This window comes from Mya arenaria, chromosome 9 (assembly GCF_026914265.1).
Source record: "Mya arenaria isolate MELC-2E11 chromosome 9, ASM2691426v1".
Classification (NCBI taxonomy): Eukaryota; Metazoa; Mollusca; class Bivalvia; order Myida; family Myidae; genus Mya; species Mya arenaria.
Window position 1 is genome coordinate 6,694,421 of NC_069130.1, and position 26,290 is coordinate 6,720,710.

Consider the following 26,290-nt stretch of genomic DNA (forward strand, 5'->3'; position numbering starts at 1 on the left):
TGGAATTTCATTTAAGTGTCTGTATAATTTAACAAGATTTGTCACAGAGACATCGCTTGAAATACGTATTTCGCCGCTTTTAAGTTTAAGTATTGAAAAGTTTAGCTTGGTTTACTGTTTAATGATATTACATGAAAGACCTTTATCGGAATATCGAAGTCAATTAATATGAGGAGAAAGTAAGCATTATATGCAAGATGGAGTAATCATACTTGATCTTATAAAGTTTCAATGCAATACATCAAGTAGTTTCTAAGCGAGTTATTGACTGCTTCCATGCAAAACTTTAACTAGAATTTCTAAGCCAATTTATGAAGGGTCAATACTAGCATTATATGCAAAATAATTATCTAACTTGGTTATGTAAGTAGGTTTGATGGTTGGGTACTATTTTATAAAGTCTCAATGCAATCAAGCCGTCGCTGAGATATTAACTTGTGTCTGCTAACATGCAAAACCTTAACCAGAATGTCTAAGTCGAACTACAAATGGGCAATAATTTTATTTATACATTAAGTTGTTGCTGAGATATTAACGCATGTCTGCTAACACGCAAAACCTTTACCAGTATTTCTGAGTTGAATAATAAAGGGCAATACTTTAATTCATATATTAAGTTGTTTCTGAGATATTTACGTATGACTGCTTGAACGCAAAACCTTTCCCAGTATTTCTGAGTTGAATAATAAAGGGCAATAATTTGCATTAAACGCAAGATAAAACTTATCAAACTTAATTTATCAAGAAGGGTGGATTGTTGGGAACGCATGTCTAAAGTTCCATTGCTATACATCATGTATTTGCTGAGATATTGACTTAAAGGTGGTACATGCAAAACCTAAACCAGACTTTCTAATTCGATTACTCGAGGGCCATAAGTTGCATTTTAAATATATGCAAGAAAGATGTAGATTACTTTTTATGAAATAGGTTCGATAGTTATGAACATTCGTCTATAGTTTCAATGCAATACAGGATGTTTTGCTGATATAACGACTTAAAGGTCATTGCATGCAATACCTTAACCAATGTGTGACGCTGAAGCCGACGCAAGGGGGAGTAGTAAAGCTCTCCTTATTCTTCGAATAGTCGAACTAAAAATCGCACTACTTTAAACCGCATAACACCCTGCATTCAATTTTGTAACGCCGGCACATTACATTTTTAACATGCCATTTCATAAAAAAGAATGATCTGAAAAATACCTGATTTCAATATGCAGTACTTAAGCCTTCTGCCTATAATTTCAAAGTTGCTGTAAAAATTCCCCTCTGTCTTTAAATTGTTCTTAATAGCTCATGCCCATTCTACAACCATTGCTGACACAAGAGTGATGAATACCCCTACTTGCGAAATAGACAAAAGAATTGAAAAAAAAACCAACTGGAAAAGGGCCCATAAATTCATCAAACAATAGTGCATTGTAACCAATGCCAAACTTGACCTGTATTTCATAGTGTGCAACTAAATCAATTAAACCTGTTTTAAATTATCAACCGGACACAAAATTTTTGCAAATTTTAGGTTGAAAAGGAGCTGTTATTCTGTCAAACAGTTGATAAAGAAAGTCAAACTTGACCTGTATTTCATTATGTGAAACATGTTTAGCACATTTGAAAAAGGGTATAACTGTTTCAAAACAATTTATTATAGTGGTTTGTAACCGCAGTCGAATTTGAAAACTCCAAAAGGGCCATAATTTCGTCGAAAATTGAGTTTGTAAACAAGTTAAATGTGAGCACTGTCCTATGGTACTATCTTTATGTGTACTAAAAATTATTTTAATTGGTCAACCCTTTCATGAGTTATTGTCCACAAAACCAACAGACCGACCGACAAGCTCATTCCTATACTGTGATATTCCCCAAAACTTTGCCATGTTGGTATAACGAAAAGTATAATTTAATTTACATGTTAATAAAAAAGTACCCACTGTTTTATTTGGTTTTCTGTTTATTGAAATAAAGTATAACATTAACAACATGCAAACGTATGTAACAGAACATGATAGGTTGGAGATTCAAGAACACTAGTCCATATAAACAGCCGCTTGCGAGTCTTTGACGCTTTTTAATTTGGCGACTCTACGTTTAGGGAACAAAATGAATATCTAAATGTTAAAAAAGTTCCCAAAACGCGCATTATTGTGGCTAGAAGAACACCTCCAGCGAATGCCACCGCTTATCTGTTGGAGTTTTTCATGCAAAAGGGACCTAACTCAACAATCATTAAGGCCAAAGTTATAGCTGGCCAAAGTTATGGCTTTTCTTAAACTTGTGCATGTGTTCTGCAGCATATATACAAAGTTTCATGTGATTTTTATTCGCGATTTTGGTGCTAGCTGTTGCCAAGGTTACAGTTTTTACACTCAGAGGCTGACTTCACCATGGCTATCACAATCCCTTTCAAAAACAGTGGAGGTAAAAGTATGTTGAGAAATATTTCCAACATTCGGAACAACACAGAATAAAGGTGCAAAAGTGATAAGTGGAACACATACATAAAATGAAGAAAACAGTTTGGTTTCAGCAACATACAAATCATTCAAACAAAACAGAAGTGACAATTTCAAAATTTAAAAAAAAATACAAAACAGGAGTGAAAATTTCAAAATTAAAAAAAATACAGAATTCCTTTTGAACAGGAAGAAACTTTCTAATTCTTGTACTTAGGACTCAATAAATAAACAGACTTACACCCATACCTGTGACCAAAACGGTTTCCTGGTCAATTTTTATCAAGGATTTAAGGGATTTAAAAAGAATGAAAAAAACAGCAACAAAAAATTAACTACCCACAACCAGTAATGTCAGATGTGTACAATTAAACAAACTATTTGCTCACTTTGGCCTCACATCAGCTTGAAAAAAGTACTTAACTAGAAATATTAATGTAAAATAAAATAAAAAATAAAATCATGAGTCAACTTGGATAGTAATATGATTTGATTATAAAAATGATATGTTGATAATAATGTTACAAATCATTTTTAAACTTGTGTCAATACATTATAAATAAAGCGTTCTTAAATAAAGCATACATGTGCCTGTATAAAGCTTAAAATCTTAACAGCATTAAGGGGTCAGGAAGTTAAAAAATCAAGCTACCTACCTAACCACCACATCAAAAAGTATTATTTAATTGTAGCCTTAATAATAATTATGCAATTCTAAAGTAAAGGTAAGTTCAAGGAAAACATACGTAACAATGCCGAGTCCAGAGTAGATCTCAGCAGCAAGTCATTGGTATTAGATACATATTAAATAGTTGGACATATGACACAAAAACATATTTTAACATGACAAATATTAACAAAATTATAATTATGACTGATGAAGAGTGTATACAAGTTGAGATTCAGCTGAAATAATGAGCGAATTAATATATTAGTTTAATTCAAACACACATGACAATTGCATGCAAACAATAGGGGAAAACAAAAGAAACAAGAGCACCGTGGTAACATTTGTACAAAGGTTCATGTTAATATTTTTAACAGTTTGTGAGTTAACATATGGCCATGGTAACAGTTATTTTTAAACTTACAATTAAGGGATTTATTATCTTTAGACCAATTTATACTGGTCTCAAAACATTTAATCGTTCTAAACAAAATACACACATCATAACACATGATTGTATAAAGCCCAAATTTCCAGCATTGGTTTTCACTCAGATCTGCAATCAGTGAAAATGAGAATTTTTTTTATACCATAACAACAAGCACATAAAGAAAGTGAGATTTCTAAGATTTGTAAAGTTAAGGACAACAAAATTTTGTTTTACATCACGGCATGAATATATACACAGAGATTTTAAGCAACAAACAATATGTACAGTAATCATTGCTTAGTGCAATAACTCATATAAATGCATATAGAGATATAAGCAGATATTGAGTTCTTGCATTAAATGTGACAATGTTGTTGTTTTTCAATCAGTTATGTACATGAAGAACCATTTACCATTCCTTGGTGATAACCAGTAGTAAACATTAACAAAGCTCTACAAGTGGATTGAACCCACGATCCTCTGATCCTGATTCTAATATGCAGACCAATTGGCCATCAACACAGATAAAATGTGAATAGAACGTGAAACATAGGCAAGTAAGACAAAACAAATTTTATACAAAGATCAAATATCACAAAAATTTAGTTTTAATTTGATTGATTCAAGTTAGGGGCTTGGAGCCCTTTTTAAATTGTTCCCAGAGTGAATTGTTTCAACTTTCAAGGTAATGCAAGTTTCCAGCAAAAGAACCCCTACAAGTGCCTGAAATTGAAACCTTCTACATCCTGATTTCAGGGTCACTCCTGAACTTTGTCATTCCTGAACTAAGTCAATTCAGGTCCTTAGGTTCTGAAAACAAATAAGAACATTACGCATGGAATATATGAAATATGTAATATTGCATTATTGCTCAGATGACATACACTTGCTACACTTGTAAGCCTAAAATGAGCAATTCAAGTTAACTTTACACTATTTGTATCTACAAAGTAACTTTGTTCAAAGAAAAAGAATATAAAAAACATCCAAAACCAAACATGATAACAATATGATAGAAAGCAAAGATGGATTTCACTCAAAAGGCATTTCAATATACAGGTACAGTGAAAAATATCATGTACCGGGGCATATGTATTTTATTTAATCATGTACCAGGTATGTTTGGCCAAACTTAAAAGATGGTATGTTTATGATAACCTGACCCCCACTATTCTTAATTCCCAAATTAATCATTCTTTGGGTAAAAATAGTATTTTGATTTTATTTTGATTTTATTTATTATGATAAGAAATATTATCGATGTGGCACTTTAATTTGTGTAGGGTGATACAGTTTAATTGTATTCCTTTACTTTTTTGGCAGCATTAGCAGCATTATGGTCAGAATGTTTGTGTATGTAAACATTACAACAACATACACTCTTTTTGCACAATAAAATTATTTTACAAAATAAATTGTTTCCGCCACCTAAATAGTCTTGAAAATTGTCAGCATTTTACAGGAGCCACAAACTTATGTTTGTTTTGCCTTTTTCCAATAACATCATTTTCCCAAAAACAAAATCAGCAAAATAAAAACTAACAGCGTACACTAAATATGGAACTTATTAACACTAAACAAAAATCTAACTAGTAAGTAAATGCAGCCTGCACATTATATATTTGAAGTTTACTTTAAATCTTTACAGACAAGCTCCAGTCAAAAAAAAATGTTAAATGAGTATTTGTACACTTATCCTAATAAACAAAATTAATATTAACAAACAAAACAACAATTGCAAAAAAACTGCACATTCTTGATGAAAGTAATTCGGTAAATAAAAAGTAAAGAGGCCGTATTTGATAACCATCTTAGATTCAACTTATTAAATGAATTTTGGCTGTTTTGATTGGACCATAAGATTAACAAATTAGCCAATGAAAACACTCAGGATTAATACCAAGTGTGTAATGAATATGAAGTCTACTGATCATTGTCCTCAGATACACCTCAGTGTTTCCATCCAAGTTTATTGGCCAGTTATTTTTACAGTCCAATCAAAACTCTTTGGATTCTAATCTTGTAATTAAGTGAAATCTAAGGGGGTCATTGAATACAGCCCAGATCATAAATGGCCAGGGATTGATCTTTCAATCTCATATGCAAAATAAAAAGTTATAACATTTTCCATGTCATTGTGTTTATCATGTAGGACTGACAAATTGACACCAACTGACTGCCCGTTTGTTAGCCATACACATACACATTTACATGTATACAACAACAAAATATTCATATCACATAGAAAATCAAATTGTCTGTTCCAGTTTATATAACAACATTGGGATCATCATCATCATCGTCACTTAGGAGTTGGTGTCTATCTCGATAGTTCGCCCTACGTTTACGACGCCCAATGAAGATGATGACGCTGACTGCAACAACGATCAGCAGCAGAGTTCCAGCAACACCAGCAATGATGACACCTGTTTCTGCAACATTTAACAAGTATGGGTGAAAAAAAGAATATATCAGTTGTTTTAAATATCAAATTGTTAAAATTCAAGGCTAGTTCGGTAAAGGAATACAATTTACTTTTTCAATTACCAAACTAAGTAAGAATGCAACATCATGCAAAACATATTGCAGTATATCATCATACGCCTCCAACATAAATGCAATGCTATGGGTTCAGCACTGGTCATGCCCTGACCCCATATTTTTCCATATTGTGTTAATAGTCTTAATATCGTACCAAATCAATTAATAAAACGTTTCCCAGACAGTTTTGGCATCTTGATTGATGTTAACAGGTCAACATGATCCATACATCACAATAATAACAGGGTAAGTAGGTGACCATATTCCAAGTGCAGGAAACCATATTCAGGTTCATCCTTGCTCTAACCTGATGTGGATTCTTTTGCCCCGTATACCCCATATCAGTCACCTACTAGCCAATCGTAACTTATAACATCGTCATAAATTGCTATTTGATAATCAAAGATTAATTTCTTTATGCCCCTTCATAATTTATAGTCCACATAAGAAATAGACAAGAGATGGTTAACAAACAGTTATAATAAAGGTTAATCTGAGAAAACAACAAAATTAACCCTTTTTTTAGCCCCCCTCCCCCCCCCCCCCAAAAAAAAAATAAAATTAATAAATTAATTAAATAAGAAAAATAAAATAATATATGTATATAAAGAATAAATAAAAAAATATATACAAAAGAACCAATACTATTTCCTTTCCAACAACAATATACACAGGATATGAAAAATGTGTTTATTTGAGTAAGGACTAAATTAGGCCAGTCTTTAGGACATTAACTTGAGAAAGTGCATGTGTCTGTGTCTAAAATGTTCTTATAGTAAATTAACAATTTAATAATGACAATACCTCAAACTGTTTAAATGTTCATCTACAATTCAGACTGAAAACACAAACAGATTAATTAGAGCAAACTGTTAATACCTAAGCCTGTAACCAAAATATTGTTTATTTCTGATTTCACAGCCAAATTATATAATGTGTCTGTGCATTGTAGGGTGGGATATTTTTGTTGTTGTTATTCAGTAAAGTTTTGTCTAATATCATTTACACACCAATAACCGTAATGATTTAATCTGGATTAATAGACATTTATATGTTTAATCCCATGCAAGAAACTACCCAAAATGAATATAAAGAAGAAAAAAATAACAGTTGTAAAAAAAATGTCTGCTGGCAGTAAAACATTTGGGTGGGTGCAAAAACAAGGTTGGTTGGTAAAACGGAAATAAAAATTAATGTTGGTATTCAATATTCAACTTAAGTAAATTTTATGGTCGTACATCATCAACTTCATTCACCCTATTGGTCAGTTATTAATAACAAGTAATCCGATTAGCTATATCGTTCCAATTAAGAAGAATATTGAATACCAGTCATAGCCTGCACCTAAATGTACCATCTTTTAAATATACAAAAAAGTCAACAGTACCGAGATGTCTACGGTTAGATTTTATAATAATAATGTGAATATAAATTAAGTATTAAATTAGACTTAAGACACAATAAATCCATTTAAATGTTTCTGTTGATGTGTAAAAAGCCTTTATATCATCTGTGATCAAGTCACCAAATACCAATGAATCTTGGTCAGTTCATTTCTGCACTTAACCAGACTTTATAGATACATACTTTCCATAATGGCACATTTAAAGATATTTCAACTATTAAAATGCCATTTATTTTCCAGACAAATATCTCATTTTAAAAGATAAACTTTTGATGATTTCCATTTATTGTCAAAGTTACCAGACATAATTATTTCCCCCAGACATTTAGGATCAGTGATTTTTCTTGGTGCAGTTAAAAGACTTCTAAAGCTGTTTCCCCTTCCAACAAAGTGTTTTTTTCTGAAAATTCCTAATATTTTCACACTGGTTAACACAGTTTCCAGGGGCGGACCAGGATCCGACGTTAGAGGGGGTGTAACTGAGGGGCATACACTATTTACTTGCGCCCCTCCCTCAGAAACAGAATTTATTTGGTTTAAATTGTTGTCGGGGGGGGGGGGGGGGGGGGGGTCCCCCTAGAATTTGCAAGTGGTTTCTGTTAATGAATCAAAAAGCATTCATTAACTTGAACAAGAGCTGTCACAGTATGTGACGAATGCCCCCGAATGTGACATTGACCTACGAACAAGGTCAGTACATGAAAAGTTGATCTTGCCTTTATGTGTCAAATGCATATGGCAAGTTATTTTAAATTGCCTCTGAACATAAAAAATACCACCCATACTTGACAACCTACACTGTTATGTCCTTATATTCAGAATTCCCTTGTGAATAAACACTTAGTGTATCTTTCACCTTAGAGGTAGGGACATGGGTCTTGCACACGACACGTCATCTTCGTATGTGGAACACATGTAGCAAGTGATTTTAAAATCTGTCCATACAAGGGAAAGTAACAGCCCTGACACGACAACCTATACTCTATGTCCTTATATGCAGCACTCCATTGTGAATAAACACTAAGTGTGACCTTGACCTTTGAGGCAGGGACATGGGTCTTGCACGGGACACGTCGTCTTGGTATGTGGAACACATGTGGCAAGTTATTTTAAAATCTGTCCATACAAGGGAAAGTTACAGCCCGGACACGACAACCTATACTCTATGTCCTTATATGCAGCACTCCATTGTAAATAAACACTAAGTGTGACCTTGACCTTTGTGGAAAGGACACGGGTCTTGCACGCAACACGTCGTCTTGGTATGTGGAACACATGTGGCAAGTTATTTTAAAATCTTTCCATACAAGAGAAAGTTACAGCCCGGACACGACAACCTATACTCTATGTCCTTATATGCAGCACTCCATTGTGAATAAACACTAAGTGTGACCTTGACCTTTGAGGTAGGGACACGGGTTTTGCACGCAACACGTCGTATTGGTATGTGGAACACATTTGGCAAGTTATTTTAAAATCTGTCCATACAAGGGAAAGTTACAGCCCGGACACGACAACCTATACTCTATGTCCTTATATGCAGCACTCCATTGTAAATAAACACTAAGTGTGACCTTGAACTTTGAGGAAGGGACACGGGTCTTGCAGGTGACACGTCGTCTTGGTATGTGGAACACATGTGGCAAGTTATTTTAAAATCTGTCTATACAAGAGAAAGTTACAGCCCGGACACGACAACCTATACTCTATGTCTTTATATGCAGCACTCCATTGTGAATAAACACTAAGTGTGACCTTGACCTTTGAGGTAGGGACACGGGTCTTGCACGCGACATGTCCTCTCGGTATGTGGTACACTTGTGGCAAGTTATTTTAAAATCTGTCCAATCTCGGGGGCATAAAAACAAACATCATCTGTTCACAACCAGCTGTAATACAGTATAGTGCATGCAGAAAAAAAAGCCAAACAGGTCTCAAGCTGCTTTTTAATACAGCCGATTTCATGTCATTTAAATGCAACATAAGTAGCGTTGCCCCACCCTTAGAGATGAAGTCAATTTGCCCCCATGGGTAGTTCATGTCATTTAAATGCAACATAAGTAGTTTTGCCCCATGCTTAGAGATGGGGTAAATTTGCCCCCATGGGTAATTCATGTCATTTAAATGCAACATAAGTAGTGTTGCCCCACGCCCAGAGATGGGGTAAATTTGCCTTCATGGGTAGTTCATGTCATTTAAATGCAACATAAGTAGCGTTGCCCCACACCTAGAGATGGGGTAAATTTGCCCCCATGGGTATTTCATGTCATTTAAATGCAACATAAGTAGTGTTGCCCCACGCCAAAAATGGGGTAAATTTGCCCCAATGGGTATTTCATGTCATTTAAATGCAACATAAGTAGCGTTGCCCAATACCCAGAGATGGGGTAAATTTGCCCCCATGGGTAGTTCATGTCATTTAAATGCAACATATCATTGCTCCATGCCTAGAGATGGGGTAAATTTGCCCCCATGGGTATTTCATGTCATTTAAATGCAACAAAAGTATCAATTTTAATAAAGTATCATGTGAATACCATCAACTACTTCTAATCCTGGTCTATATTAAACAACAATGACATTATTACTGTGATATATTACATCATTCGTCATCAGACTGCTGTTGACTACAACACAAGGAATTTGACAAATAACAGTCGTCATCATAACAAAACAGTCATTTTAATTTCCTGTTTTATTTTTCTGATTTTAAGAAAAATATGAAGCTTTTGCGAAATTTATGAAAGGCATTTCCGAGAAATGAAAACAATGGGAATCAATAGGCATATTTCAGACAAACAATGAACTTTCTTGGAAAATTACAGGAAGGCAAAAAATAATGTCTGTACTGTTCTTAGAAATCTTCATAAATTTGTTTCATAAAAATTAGAACTGATATATTTTCACGAATAACAAATGGTTTAAAATGATCTTTTTATTTAAAAAAAAAAAAAGTTTCTGTATTGTAATTTTAGAATATACATAATCTCTCCGATATCAAACAAATAATTTGATGTGAAATTTGATGAGCAGACTTTCATTTTGAATATGGTGTTTTTTCAATAGAATGTATTGTTAGTGGGATGTTATTAAAATTGCTTTTTGCTGCCAGATTATGCAAAGTAGATGGCATGGAAGTCATATGTTGGTAAAATATTCCCATCAAAACATGCAATACAGCTGAAGAGTGACCCACTCATATAAACATTGGATATGCGAAATGAATTTGTTTGCAATTGTTTGAAATAAAAGAATATCGTATATTCTTTAAAATTTGAGCCAGATTTACCCTGTTTCAAACAAATAAAAGATTTCATCAAGGCCAGATTAAATATTATATTAACTAATCATATCATTTAAACGCACAAACCAGCCTAAAGATGCCGGTAACATATACTTTGGTTACTTTAGCAAAGTTTAATTCAATTTGTTGCAGAAAACTTCTATGAGGGTTTAAAAAAAAACAAGAGCCAGTAATCGAAGTTAAGATGCAAAAGTTTGTTTTACAGAAGGGCATAAGAAACAAAGTTGGTGGGTTTCGAGTTTCCTGAACAGCCCTAATTTTTTGCAACTTTTATATTATTGATCCTTATGTTTTTTTGTTTTGATTAGATTCTTGGGAATACAAGAAGCCCGAATGTATTCAGTATTGTTTATCATAACGTCTAGTAGACATGGAACATGGAACGCAACAAAATGACTTGGGCTTTAAGTGTAAAAATGAAAAATAATAATATTCAGCTTAACCCTATAGAAATTATGAAACTAATTGCTTGTCGTTTAAGCCTAGTAAGAAAAGTTCTAGGAAGCCTTAGACTAGCTGCTGATCTGACCAATTCTAAATTTTTGCAGCTTTCAATTTTTTATTGGTTTGGGTTAAAAAACAAAATTGGTAATTTCAGCAAGAAGCCCAAATTAATTTGCTTTATAGAGCGTATACTTAACACCAACTGAGACAAGATAGCTACCATTCCAAGTGTCAAAGTAACATAAAGACACAGCTGAACAAAATTATTTTCAAAAAATCCCAACCTACCAGACAATGAAATCGGAAACTAAGTATTGGCCTAATTGTAAAAGGTATAAGCTAACTATAGACTCACTGCTGATCCCACCAGCACTCTTTACTTCAGGTTTGTCCTTTGACTTGTTCTCCATGGTAACGCCTGGTACGGCAGATGTGATTATCTTTGGCGCTGAAACAAGGTAAACATACATTAAGTTATCATATGAAATAATTGTCAAATCCAATTGGTTCAATTAACACTTAGTTATTTTGAAAAATCTAAATTGATTGTATTATTCGTGAATTAAAACGGCTTAATGAAAAAGAAACTGAAGCGTGTCGAAAAAGTTAATGCGGAAAATGGACATTCACACTTATTACTACATAGTGTTATATGTAAAATGATTTTTAGCAGTTTCATCAATACAGTATTAAGTATAAAGACAAAATAGCAGTTTAAGAAAACTAAAAAAAAACAGTGTAAGTCAAACCTAGCGTTGACACAATTATGGAAGTTTTCTTCTCACAGTAGCCGGACCTAGGATTCAGAAATGATTCTGCGTCACACACACACTGACCTAGGGAGAGAAAATTTTGAAATAAGACATGCACACATAATTGATGTATGGAAATGTCTCCGTCATACACACTGACTCGTATTGGTATCAAGCCATAGCAGTTACCCCCGTATTGGTATCAAGCAATAGCAGTTACCCCCGTATTGGTATCAAGCCATAGCAGTTACCCCCGTATTGGTATCAAGCCATAGCAGTTACCCCCCTATTGGTATCAAACCATAGCAGTTACCCCCGTATTGGTATCAAGCCATAGCAGTTACCCCCGTATTGGTATCAAACCATAGCAGTTACCCCCGTATTGGTATCAAACCATAGCAGTTAACCGCGTATTGTTATCAAACCATAGCAGTTACCCCCGTATTGGTATCAAACCATAGCAGTTACCCCCGTATTGTTATCAAACCATAGCAGTTACCCCCGTATTGGTATCAAACCATAGCAGTTAACCCCGTATTGGTATCAAACCATAGCAGTTAACCCCGTATTGGTATCAAACCATAGCAGTTACCCCCGTATTGGTATCAAGCCATAGCAGTTACCCCCGTATTGGTATCAAACCATAGCAGTTACCCCTGTATTGGTATCAAACCATAGCAGTTACCCCCGTATTGGTATCAAGCCATAGCAGTTACCCCCGTATTGGTATCAAACCATAGCAGTTACCCCTGTATTGGTATCAAACCATAGCAGTTAACCCCGTATTGGTATCAAACCATAGCAGTTACCCCCGTATTGGTATCAAACCATAGCAGTTACCCCCGTATTGGTATCAAACCATAGCAGTTAACCCCGTATTGGTATCAAACCATAGCAGTTACCCCCGTATTGGTATCAAACCATAGCAGTTAACCGCGTATTGTTATCAAACCATAGCAGTTACCCCCGTATTGGTATCAAACCATAGCAGTTACCCCCGTATTGGTATCAAACCATAGCAGTTAACCCCGTATTGGTATCAAACCATAGCAGTTACCCCCGTATTGGTATCAAACCATAGCAGTTACCCCCGTATTGGTATCAAGCCATAGCAGTTAACCCCGTATTGGTATCAAGCCATAGCAGTTACCCCTGTATTGGAATCAAACCATAGCAGTTACCCCCGTATTGGTATCAAACCATAGCAGTTAACCCCGTATTGGTATCAAGCCATAGCAGTTACCCCCCTATTGGTATCAAGCCATAGCAGTTACCCCCGTATTGGTATCAAGCCATAGCAGTTACCCCCGTATTGGTATCAAGCCATAGCAGTTACCCCCGTATTGGTATCAAGCCACAGCAGTTACCCCTGTATTGGTATCAAACCATAGCAGTTACCCCCCTATTGGTATCAAGCCATAGCAGTTACCCCCCTATTGGTATCAAACCATAGCAGTTACCCCCGTATTGGTATCAAGCCATAGCAGTTACCCCCATATTGGTATCAAGCCATAGCAGTTACCCCCGTATTGGTATCAAACCATAGCAGTTACCCCCGTATTGGTATCAAACCATAGCAGTTACCCTTGTATATCAAATATTAATGATGTCAGAGGGTAACAGTGAAAAGTAACAGTTCAAATTGTTGCCCACTGTAGTTCACCATGTATTACATAGAGATTTTAAGCTATTAGGTATAATAAAAACTAATAATTGACAAAAACTAATGGTTAACCATTTGAAATTTGTGAAAAAATAAATAAAACTCAAAAATTCATAGTCAATTAAAATGTTACATTTACTATAAGTGATAATCCATTAATGAAAACCAGAATCCCTTATCTCAAACATCTAATCCTAGAAGAATTCACTTAGTATAATAAAGAAGAGAATTATTTCTTTCAGTGTAAGACTTTAATATTCTTCAACAAGTGAGCACCAAAAGCTGTATTTTAAGAGTGGCATTGATAAGAGTCAAATATTTACTTTTGGTGAACACGGGGTGAAGCATTACAATCTTACACTGAAGTGAATAAAACTTTTAATTATACGTGTGAAAAGGATATAACAATTATTGTTGTTTATCAGAAAAGTGCACCAAAATGTATGCAATCTTTGTCCTTAGCCCTGTGCACACTGATGTTTGATTTGGAAGTGAGAATGGGCTAAGATTTCAAAAATAGTGAAAAATATTAAAAAGTTATTTCACTGTTTAAAACAATGAAATATCCATCCTATTTCACTGATAAACCTCTATAAACCAACCAAAAGCATATAATAAACTAAAACATTGTTTTATCCTCTTACTAACCATTTTTAGACTTGCTGTTGCCTATTCCAGAACACATTTCGTTGTCAGAGCATTTGTAAAGCAGTCCAAGCTCACATGACTTGCCGTAGGTAGCTGGAATAGAAAGACATTATCTTCATGTTAATGCACCCTTATAATTTTTATTTAAAGCTGCCAACCCTGATCGGTAGGTAAGGATAGACTTGGTGACACTAAATTGACAACATATAACAAAAAATGTGCTTATTCCAAAGGTCAAGCAAAAGCTGAAAATACAAACGCTGATGCTTGTTTGTTGTTTTTCAGTCGAAAATGAGCATAACTGCACAATAGGTTGCTAACCATGTGTGTATTGTCTCTGGTGACATGTGTACAAGTTTTATTTAAATACCTTGAACCGTTTTGAGTTATGACCATGTTTAATTTTTTGCAGGTCAAAGACAAACCCCGTAGTTGACATCAACACTTTGACAATACCATGATTTTACTTAAAAAAAAACCTAACAGCCAAGCTTATAGAAACTAGGCATTTTTGGAGATTGGATAAGTCCACTAAAAGAATGCTTTTGAAAAGGCTAAAGGGCTGGAAACATTTCGGCGAGGGGTTTGGCCACTTAGGCCCCCAATGGGCTCAAAGGGGCTAAAGACCCCTGCTTAAGCCCCCTGCTGCAGAAGCAACACTTATTCTTTAAAAGCCCTTCTGAGGACTCATCTGGCTTCGATTTTGAAGTAAACTGGAGCGTCAATACTTACATTAAATTAAGTAATTACTATTTTTTTTATTCGTCCCTGTAGCCATCTGCAGCCAATTGTATAAACGTGGATAAGTCCTCACAAGCGATCCAATGACCAATCACATTCCAGTATTTAGTTTCATTTACTTTTTGTTGAATTATAACTTATAATAGACATCATGATATTACACCAAAACTATCAGCATGCTGATATATATATATATGGGGAAAAATGATATACCTAAACAGAGAATGAACGAAATGTGAAGGTAGTCAATAGCTATAATATGCCAGCAGTGCTGAATGTGACACTCGTACCCTATCTTGATCATACCAAATTAAGATTCGCCCCCTGCACTTAATGCTTTTTTAACAGTATATTTATAAGGCCATTCTGATTATTTCAAATGTTAAGCTGTCTTACTTTTCTTAATTCCTGTCCAAATACAAATGGGTACAAAAGGCCAACAATAGTGTTGGGAATCGGTTCCAGTTTGACTATCGATAATTGGTTCCACTCAAGTAACCGGTTATTGAAAGTACAATCGGTTTTTAACAAGAACTTAATAGTAGTTTCATTCTTGTACAATAACTCGTAAATCCTTAACTATGCTTATGTTATGTGTATGTTTGGAGATGACTGAGCACCTCTTAATGTATAAATGAACTCAGAATAGAAAATTGTCAGACATTATCCGGACGCAAACAATGAAATGGAAAGAATAAAAACAACTCGCCAGTGGAATCGATGATCGATTATGACCAAATACAATCAATTCTCAGCAGTTTCTGGCTCAACCAATAATTTTTTTATTAGACGAAACATCACTAGCCAACTATATATTTTTCACTTATTTTCGGGGTACAATATTTTGCAAGAATAAAACATACATCCTTTCTTCATTTCATGGTGATGTATATTAGGATTTGAGAAAATAAATAGGAAGGAAATTTTAATCAGAGATTTTTTTTTTTGAAATTCTGTTTACATTCAAACGGGAAATTCTTTCAACAAAATGAATATGTTTTGTGTCATTATGTTCCAGTCTATCCAATCAACAATCTATTGTAAATTCTTGATTCAAGAAAAATATTGAAAACATAGCGACTTAAATTCATTTCCTGTTACATGCAAATATTTTTCTTGAAATAGAAGCAATCACAACAAAGCCACAGACATTGTTAATTCAATTGCATAGTGCCATACATGTTGGTGTCTGAAGCTATTTCTTGTGATAATATGATTATGTAGTACGGTAAGATTTGAAAACTGGTAAATAAGCATCCCAAAATACTGAATAGCAGACAGTAGCATTAATATATGTTATAAGAATTGACTATTTCCATACCTGACTTGATCACAGGAGGGGTGGTTGGAACTGGTGCCTTGGTTGTACCTGCTATACAATGTACAAAATAATAATATAATACTCATTTAATAATTTAAAATACATCATAAACGACACAGCCATCGTTTAATAAAATCATCATATGTTTTTGATATATCATAGACTAGTCTAGTTGTATAAGTTTTGATGTAATGGTAAAAATGTCTAGGTTTGTAAATGGTGCACATTATAATAGAGATGTTTTATGTATTTCCTGCTTTAAATCATCATATCAGTATTCATAATATTAATAAGATATCAGATAATTTTGTTGTTGTTTTTTATCACATTTGTGGTCAATAAATAAAAAAAATATTAAACTCATTTCCTAAAATTAATAAAAACTTGTCAAGGCTTTTATTTACCAATTTCAGAGAACTTACTTAATAAATTTTGTATTGAATGACCACTGATCTTCCATTTATCATTGAAATGCTGTTAGAAACATATTAACACATAAATTTATTTTTAATATGTTAATAAACAGACACTTAATTTAAAGTGTGTAACCCTTCATATCTTGAATTATTTGTTAAGATAAAATGTTTCTTATTAACCATATTTGTATATTTTATAGCATTCAATGAAGAGAAAGTCTTTAACAAACTCACACATTACAAACGAAAACATCAGTTACGATTTATAAAAGACACAAGCTCCTGTCTTAAAAGAAATATATGTTACACGTGTAAGAGGTTTGATTTTGATCTTTAATATTGATCTTATACATTTTATTTGTAGATTAATACTTTTAGATATTTCATATCTCTGAAAAATGTAATTATATAAACTCAAAAACATCTTAAGATTCTTACTTTTCTTTGGTGGAACAAAAGTGCATTTTCCCTTTTCTCGATATGGAATCAACGATTGGTTCGAGCTGCCGCAGGGCGGAACATCAATGAGGGTTGGGGGAATCACTGTCTCTTGCCTAAATGGGAAATAAGGCAGTCCTTCGGCCACGCTCACCTTTATGGTTCCCTCGATCTGTGAGGTAATGAATCCCTTTATTCCGTGAGCATTAAATTCTAGTGTGATTTATGAGCTATACCTTTTGTAATTATAAAATGTCACATGGTCAGTGACAATGGGTTCTGTGAAGGAAAAAGGGGTAATTACATTAACTATCTTGTTATGTGACAGAAAATACCTCATAAATCAATTGCATATCTTACTGTCATATAAAAAGATACTTTGGAAATAGATTCCATTTTTGATAATAAAGACCTCTCACAACACACGATCTTATAACCAGAAACATGAATGTTAATTTGAAAACATAATTACACAGAGCAGGGCTCTCACTAGGCTGGAAATTTTGGGAGAAGTGACTTCTCCCTTCAGCCAATTTAGGGAGAAGTGGGGAGACTTTAGGGAGAAGTGATACTTTTCGTAACACCTGATACAAAAACTATGCCATACCACTCACCTAAGTTTATATTCACATTAAAATTGATTGCTATAACTATATAAAATGTTCATTACATAATGTATCATTTTTGGCTCAGCAAAAGTGTATTCGTCAATGTCACATAGTTTATCTCAAAAAAGCATCTAAAATGAAACAAACAAAAAAAGACAGCTAAGGTTTCGAAATTATCAAAATGACCTTATAAATGAACTGTCAATATAGTAGGGGAACGAATGTTGTTTTGGTACATTCGGGATAGGCTACGAATGTCACATTCAGCTATGCTGTTATTTACTTGTCTCTTGCTAAATAATTTTAAATATACTGACATTTAAAAAAAAAAGACATTTAAATCAGTGTCCTTGATAAAAAAAATTACCAATACATAATGGGAGGTTGAAAAATTAAATCGGAAAATTGTTTTGACAAAATGGCGATCTCGCCGATTTTTTTTTACATCGTAACTGTGACAGGAGAAAATCACTGTAAGTAAACATTACATAAAGCAAAAAAAATATTTTTTTGTGTTTACAAATCAATTTTTATCATGGACATTTCACTAAAACCAATCAAATATTTGGTGATACGTCATGTTATTGATTTTCTTAGCCTACTTGCCGAGATGGCTATATGACCGTCTGCTTCAAAAGCAACAATGTTTAAATGTCTTGCATTGTTTGTTCAATACATATATATTAATTACTTTTTAACTTCATTAATGCTTGACTCGATTTTTCATAATTATGTCGCCTTTTCTATCTCTTTTTAACGAACTTATATCATTTGATCAGGGTCTTCTCAATGTACATTCTTATTGGTTAGCCTTCAATAGCTCCGCCTTCTGACGATGTTTTGGTAATTGGATGACACGGCCCAATTATCGGATTAGGAGATTACCAATTTGTACGAATGACTTAATTATTGTGATGTTTTGACTAATGGGACATTGGCCAAATACTCGCTGATTGACAGATTTACAATGTGCTAAAATTTTCGGCGAAGTGAATGTCGCTTTGATGATACAAATGGGCGAAGTCTGGGAATTTTAGGCGACCACTTCGCCCAAGTCGCCCCCTCGCGAGAGCCCTGCAGAGAGGCCCTGCCATGCTCACATATAAATAGTCATAAAAAAGATTTGTTGTACATTGCATGAAGAAAAGTTATTCCAAAAAGAGTTTGTTACATGAAATTCTCTAAATGGCAATATTATTTTTGAAATAGAACTTGCATGCTTACCCCACAATATAAGATAAATGGGGTTTACCTCAAATATCAATCTTAGTCTCAACTTATTTCACCATGAAGCATAAAATATTGTTAAAAATTATGTTTTTTGGTAACACCTGTTAAAATCGCATTTTATTATAGAATATTTTGATTAATCCCTTTGGGCAAGATTCTAAGCAAAAAAAAAACGCCAATGCAGCAACGCTGCATTAAAGCCAGATTTTTTATTTGACGATGCAATTTTGCAAACCTAGGATTTGAGCTAGTGACCTAGTATTTTTAACCAAAAAGTCCCGTATTCATACTTATCATAGATATCCTTCAAACAAATAACCTGATCAACAGAAACTATTCCATTTGTGTGAGGAAAATGAACATTTTATAAATACATCAGCTTTTCCAATAAGATCTGTCCCAGAGACCTAGTTTTTGACCCTAGATGACACATTTTATCATCTAAGATTTCATTTTTTTTTATAACATCAGGAAAATATTTCGTAAGATTTGACCTAGTTTTTGATGTGAGGTGACCCATATTCACAAATGTTTAAGGCAAAGTGTAGACAAATATTCTGACCAAGTTTCATAAAGATTTGACAAAAATTAATGAATTTTTACGACCTTGGAATTCTTTCTCCTAAGATTTGACTTTGTGACCTAGATTTTGACTGGGGATGACCCATATTAAATAACTTTCAAGATATTATGCAGACAAATATTCTGACCAAATTTTATAAAAATTTGACAAAATTGTTGAATTTATGATGTAGAAAGATTTTCATAAGATTTGACCTAGTGACCTAGAATTTGAACCGGGATGACCGATATAAAAAATAAGCAATAATTTATGCAGACAAATATTCTGACCAAGTTTCATCAAGATATGAAAAAAATGTTGAATTGATGACAAAAAATAAAAAAGTTGTCAAAACTTTCAATCTCTGTGAGAGTGCTGCTTTAAGACAAAAATCCATGCAATATTAATAATAGAACTTTCAATCTTACCCCAAATCTGAGATGAGTGGCATTCACCTGGACCATCTGCACGTCTATAACCGCCGTTGCCCTCCCCAACCGGGTCACAGAACTTGGCACTGGAGTACATGTACATATTAATATTACTTCATTTCAGGTTTTATCTAATCTTATCTAGTATTGAGCATTTCTTGAATATTTTCAGAAACTTACATCAATAACATCATCTAGACGCATTTCAGGTTAGAATTCTGGTAGCTATTTCAAAGATTGGAGTGCTATCTGCATATCGGCCACAGTTTTTTTTGCATCTTTTACTCATTACTTTTCACTACACTGAATTGTTCTACTTTATGCTGTTGTATAATAGCATAAATAAATTTACATATATATAATAATGTAACTTCAAGATTTTCTGTCACGGTAAAACTGAACTCAGTAATGCAAAGTAATGTTATGCTAGATCATTGTAAGAGTAACCCCTTTGATAGATCTGACGAATAAATAAATACTCTAAGGTTAAATGTCACTAAATATTTTACAGGTCATATCACTCATTGAAATTAAGACTTTTGGATGAACAAGCCTGTATTCTTATACTATTGCTTGGCATCAATTTTTTTAATAAGCCCTGCTTTATGAAATTCAGAAATTGAGCAAGCCCAAAGGCATTTTACCAGTGCAGGGCTTGTGGGCTTACCAGTGCAGGGCTTGTGGGCTTACCATTGCAGGGCTTGTGGGCTTACCATTGCAGGGCTTGTGGGCTTACCAGTGCAGGGCTTGTGGGCTTACCAGTGCAGGGCTTGTGGGCTTACCAGTGCAGGGCTTGTGGGCTTGTGTTAATTTCAATCACTGATGTCATATGACACCAGAGCAGGAAAGTTTAAATGACTTTGCTCTATAGCATGATGTTACGCTTGTTACGCTTGAGGATATGATCTTCTACTGAATGTGGGGGAAAACATACTTGTCTCTCACAGGAACCAACAACTTAACACACAATTGTTCTCAAGCTTTTGCAATCAAACCCATGCTGAAAAGATATTGGCTACAACTACGACTATGACAATGTTAGGGTGCTGGATTTATTATGGTAATTTGATTACTTTACAACTGGGAATGAAAATTTCAGAAGGAACTTCTAGCAATTCAGAATTCTGCACAATTTCCAAGAATTTTGCCATCTTGAATGTGTAAGAATATAATGATGCCTTGGATAATGTCTGTTGAGATGTTATTTATGATTCCTAAATTCCAATCTTAATCGAGAAAACTTTCTTACTTGGCACTTGATATTCATCGTTGTGGTTGACAGTCCCTTCCCTGGAGTAGTTTACCCCAGGAAGATTCATATAGTAGCTGAGACTGATAGGGCTCACGCAGTTGTCAAGACGCAGGCCCATACAAAATGTAAAGTCCATATATGACATGCCAAAGTGCTGGAAAAGGACGGGCGTTTTTACTATAATGATCACATTCATGAACCTGATGATTGCACTGAATCACCAAACACTTGTACTAAAGTTTGTTAAAGCTAACAACTCAACTTTGAGGTCTTAGTTTTTAAACATTATATATTTTACAATTATTGCGAAGAAGTTATGATAATTTATACTAAGTCACTCTCATTTGCAAGATGTTGCGCGAGAGTGCAGTCTTGTCTTTGAGGTATTAACAACTAGTTTCATGGACTCAGTGACCTGCAGCACTTCTTATTAATTTTGTAACAGCTGTTTAAGCTGTGCTTGTTTCATTTAAAATTACGAGCCAGTGTTTTTTTCCACTTTAAAAAAAATGGTGGCAGGACGATTTGATAGGGGAAAAATAGCATTGTTTTGGCAAAAATGGGAAGATACTAACATGTTCATCTTGTTTTAAAACTGTTTATTCAACAAACCCATTAACATGTTCATCAGGCCTTTGATAGTCATCAATGGCACTTTATTGCTACATTTGCTTAATGTAAAGCGGGTCAATGCTTAAAAAAAATAATAAGGGGGATTTTTTACCTGGGGCCAAAACACAAACGCTATGAGCACATTATATTTTTCACCATTGAAAGTTAACAACGATGCTGTTAACAACATTTGTTAACTTTAACAATAAGCCAATATTTATATGTATGTTGATCAATGAGCAAATACATTGCAGGGTTTCAGCTTAAGAGTTATGGAAGGGTGGTGCACCTTGTCCATTTTGGTCACAATCTTCTGTGCTCATGGAGACGAGTATAGGCCCCCTTCTGCCTTCATAGTTTTAAATGTGTAAGATAATCAAATATTTCTTTTGCTTTGATTAAAACTAATACTATGATTATAAATACATAAAAAATACATATTTGGCTGTTGAAACCTCATTACTCGAATTAAACACAATTCCTAACATTAAATAATGTTCAAGTTCTTCGTAAGTTTGATACAATGTGCCCTTTTCTCCTTTGGCAACCAGTCTTTTTTCTGCAGCCCCTGGCCTTTTTCCAAACCTGCCTAAAACTATACATTGCCCGCTTTCTGAATATATATATCAACATTCTTCAGTTGTAGTTTTTAAATCAGAAGAAGTGAAAATTGAATAAAACAAACTTGCCTACAGCTAATGATTTGATAACTAGATTACATGTAAGGCTTAAAATTGGATATATAACTGACCGAGGCGTTGACTCGTCCTGAACAGTCGATGGACGTACAAGAGCTGTTACACGCAAGGTTCACCAAACCACCCATTGAATCTTGCCCTTCGGAAATGTTATGAGCCAGCTCATTCCAAAACTTGCATTCTGCTTCAGCATTTGTGAAAGAGATTTGTAGATAAAGGACCAGTCCTGGAAAGTATAAAAGAAAAATATATATAAATTTGTTGTCATTTTAAGACAAAGTTTACCTTTAAAATCTTCTACGCCTTCATTGGACAATGTTTCTAGTCTTCTGGCAGTTGTTGATTTGAGCCAAGCACTGGCTATTTTTAACCAAGGTTTACTTAATTTATATTTAACTGCTGGCAGGATTAAACTAAGAGGGACTGTCTGTATGTGCCTAAAGACTGAGGTTGTGCATAGGTAAGAACCAGCCACATTTGTAAGTACATAGTCTGGCAGACACCTATGAAAAAACTGCATTTTACAAAAGAATGCGCGAGTAATGTAACCTTTAAAGTGACTTGCTCATGGTTTGTAAAAATGCACATTTTTTACGAAATAAAGTATGGCAAATCATAAGGAGCGCCAGTAAGGAACAACACGAGGCAAATAGTCGCAGTTTAACCTTTTAATAACTGTAACAACATTTTTTAGTAAACAGGCATGGCAAAATATAAAACAGGGGAAGCAACTAGTGTTTTCTTTATATTATGCTCAATGGTATAAGGGAGATAATTATGCACTGACGGAGTGTTAAAACAAAAATACCAAAAGCTGGAACCATTCAGCAAATAAATCTGCAAATGTTTATATTTGCACAAATATCGTCTTTGAAGACCACTTTTTTCATTAGTGTTTATAACGTTGATTGACATATATCATGTGATGTTATCAATGTATCGTAAACAGGTCAACATATCCTGCACTTTTGTTAAAGTCCCAGTGGCCGTGTGGACTAGCCAGCTGTTTTGCATTTTTTTCTAGACTTTACTGGCTTGAGTTCGAACCCCACTAAAACCAAAATTCTTTTTTATGCTTTAACTATTTTTTTCTGCAATTTCGATAGCAAAGAGTAAAATAATGATAAAATCAGTGTTTTCAGATGCATTGTCAGGATAACTGATTTACGGGGAAAACTAATTTGTCTAGTCACATTAATGCACCAGTCAATTGTAACCACGGCCCCCCCCCCCAGGTCAGGGGGTATACCGGGGATAGCAGGGGAAATGGGCCGTGATTTTACCTTCCAGGTGGCCCCGCAGTGCCGGGTGAATGCGGTGGTTTTGTCTTCATGCCAAATATAGCGGGGAATGGGCTTTACCAAGAGTCCCTTGGGTGCGGAGGCATTAGGCAGGGGGTTCACTAGTCTAAAATAATAGGTGTGTTATACGGGATTCTATTTTGCACTAAACAAGCATTTCATGCATTAAAACAAGTTGTTTACCTTTCCAATAAAACGAAAGGTGACTGACACTGACAACAATTATGCGAAGGGGAACAACTCGTTACAATCGTAAGAACTCGGCCTCGAGAAAGACCTCGTTATACAATTATGCCATGGCCGAAATGTTCCGAGCGATTTAAAACTGTGCCCTGAAGCCTTGCAGGTGCCCTTCATGTATATAATCGTTATGTTTTGACAGAATGAAATGAAGAAAAGCCGTCAAACTCATAATTATAAGTTGGATATTTATTTTTTGTGTACGGAACTAATATAAAATAACATTATCTGGTAATATTTCTTGTTTTTATGATATTTTATAGACGCTATATGCTTTAACCCAGAATCCTGATCGGAACAACTACCCACTTTTGATACTAAACAATTTGTACGTGAAGGATTTGCCATATCAAAAATCTAAAAAAAATCTGTCAACGTACAATTATTTGGACTAGGGGTTCACGAGCAGTTTGTCCCTGCAGGAAGGGGACTTTGCTCGGGCTTGGCTGGACCGAAAGTCAAAGTCCCCGCTATTCCCAGGTCCTAGGGGGGCTGTGATTACAATTGACATTTAAATCATGTCTTCCTACTGAAATACATGTGTATAGTTCAGTAGTGTTATAGTAGTAGGTTTATTCGGTAAAAAGACATGAACATTACATGGCACGTCATAATGCAGACAAATTATAGCATATCATTATCAATGCATAGACAATAGAAACCATGAAATGCACACACAATACCAAGGATGACACAAAAAAGAGAAAAATGATTTTCACTTATTTCCATTGTGGTCCTTGAAAAATTGGTGGCAGTAACCATGGAATAGTCATGTAGTTTAGCAAAATTGTTAAGTACAAGGATAATAAATCTAGACAAGTTATAATCTTATATCACAGATAATTAATTGCATAAATTATATCACAGAACTCATTAACATTATTACTCTGCATTCATAGCCTATTACACTGCATTCATGGCCTATGTATTGTAACAGAAGACTTGAGATCATAATGTATGGAATAAAAAAATGCCATTCAAAATGGCAATACTGTAAATCAATATTAATATCACAATGAGATATGATAAGATATAGGAAATACGTGTGAATAAGAACCCTACATGCTAATAAAAATGAAATTATTATGATAGCTAAAAATAAAAATTTATTCTATTAATATCACAATGAGATATGATAAGATATAAAGAAATACGTATGAATAAGAACCCTACATGCTAATAAAAATGAAATTATTATGATAGCTAAATATAAAAATTTAAAATGATCTTTAAGACTGCAATAGGTACTGTTTGATGGCAGACTTGAAATGGTTAGGTTTTGAAATATTCCTTATATTTTGAGGAAGACTATTCCACAAATTTATGCCATTATTTGTGAATGTCTTTGCCCCAAAACTGCCAACCTTAGGCTTGGAGAAACGACCAGTGTTAACAAAGGTAAAACTATCCGCAAAATGATCAGACACTGGCTGAGCTACCTTATTAGACCTTGTACAGCAACCGTGCACATCACTTAGCGGTTTAAAATGTTCACCAAGATACTCAGGGGCAAGGCCATTCTTTATCTTATGGACATGACAAAGCATAATTTGCTCTACCCTTTTTGACACGGGTAGCCAACCTAAACTTAGAAATTGCTCTTGACCAACATGAGACATGTTATCCATCTTTAAAACAAACCTGATCATCTTATTTTGGGTAGTCTGGAGTTTATTTTTAAGTGACTGGGTAAGACCTGGATACCAAAAGGAACAAGCATAGTGTGTGTTTCAAAAAGCGTAGTGTTTCAAAATAAGTGACTCATTTACGTACTGTAATTCTAAGACGAACATTAGAAATCTGAAATAAATAACAATTGTCAGCAAATATATTAAAAAAGTGAGTTTAAGACGTGCACAAAGCGTATCAAAAATGCATAAAGCGCATTGAAAACTTACCGATAAAATAAGTAACTTCGTTCCCCATTTTCATGAACTTTTGTTTACAAATCAATGTGGTGAATTCTGTTACGTAATTGATTGAACAAAACAATGCAAAATTAATATTAATAACATTTAACTGCAAGAGACTAAATTGGCATTACTTATGTATGATTTTCACATAAAAATGTTTGGAAAAAGCCTTCTAGCACGATTTTTTTTGCTCCCTTTTAACTTCCTTTACTGCTGAA

General features: G+C 34.3%; 1 protein-coding gene across 2 annotated transcripts; it reads right to left on the reverse strand.

Moving 5' to 3' along the window:
* Window positions 1-1,937: 1,937 nt before the first annotated feature.
* LOC128246518 (uncharacterized) lies at window positions 1,938-26,281 on the reverse strand. 2 transcript variants are annotated; one of them, XM_052964747.1, is made up of 10 exons: window positions 26,058-26,281; window positions 22,672-22,844; window positions 21,306-21,462; window positions 20,054-20,142; window positions 17,226-17,397; window positions 16,372-16,419; window positions 14,310-14,402; window positions 11,996-12,082; window positions 11,602-11,694; window positions 1,938-5,984 (listed from the first exon to the last, which is right to left on the reverse strand). In XM_052964747.1, the coding sequence occupies exons 1-10, from the start codon at window positions 26,089-26,091 to the stop codon at window positions 5,821-5,823; spliced, it is 1,110 nt and encodes a 369-aa protein (XP_052820707.1). In that variant the 5' UTR covers window positions 26,092-26,281; the 3' UTR covers window positions 1,938-5,820. The 2 variants fall into 2 exon arrangements, with proteins under 2 accessions (XP_052820707.1, XP_052820706.1); XM_052964746.1 differs by having other exon boundaries at window positions 16,372-16,422; window positions 26,058-26,279.
* Between the last annotated feature and the right edge of the window lie 9 nt (window positions 26,282-26,290).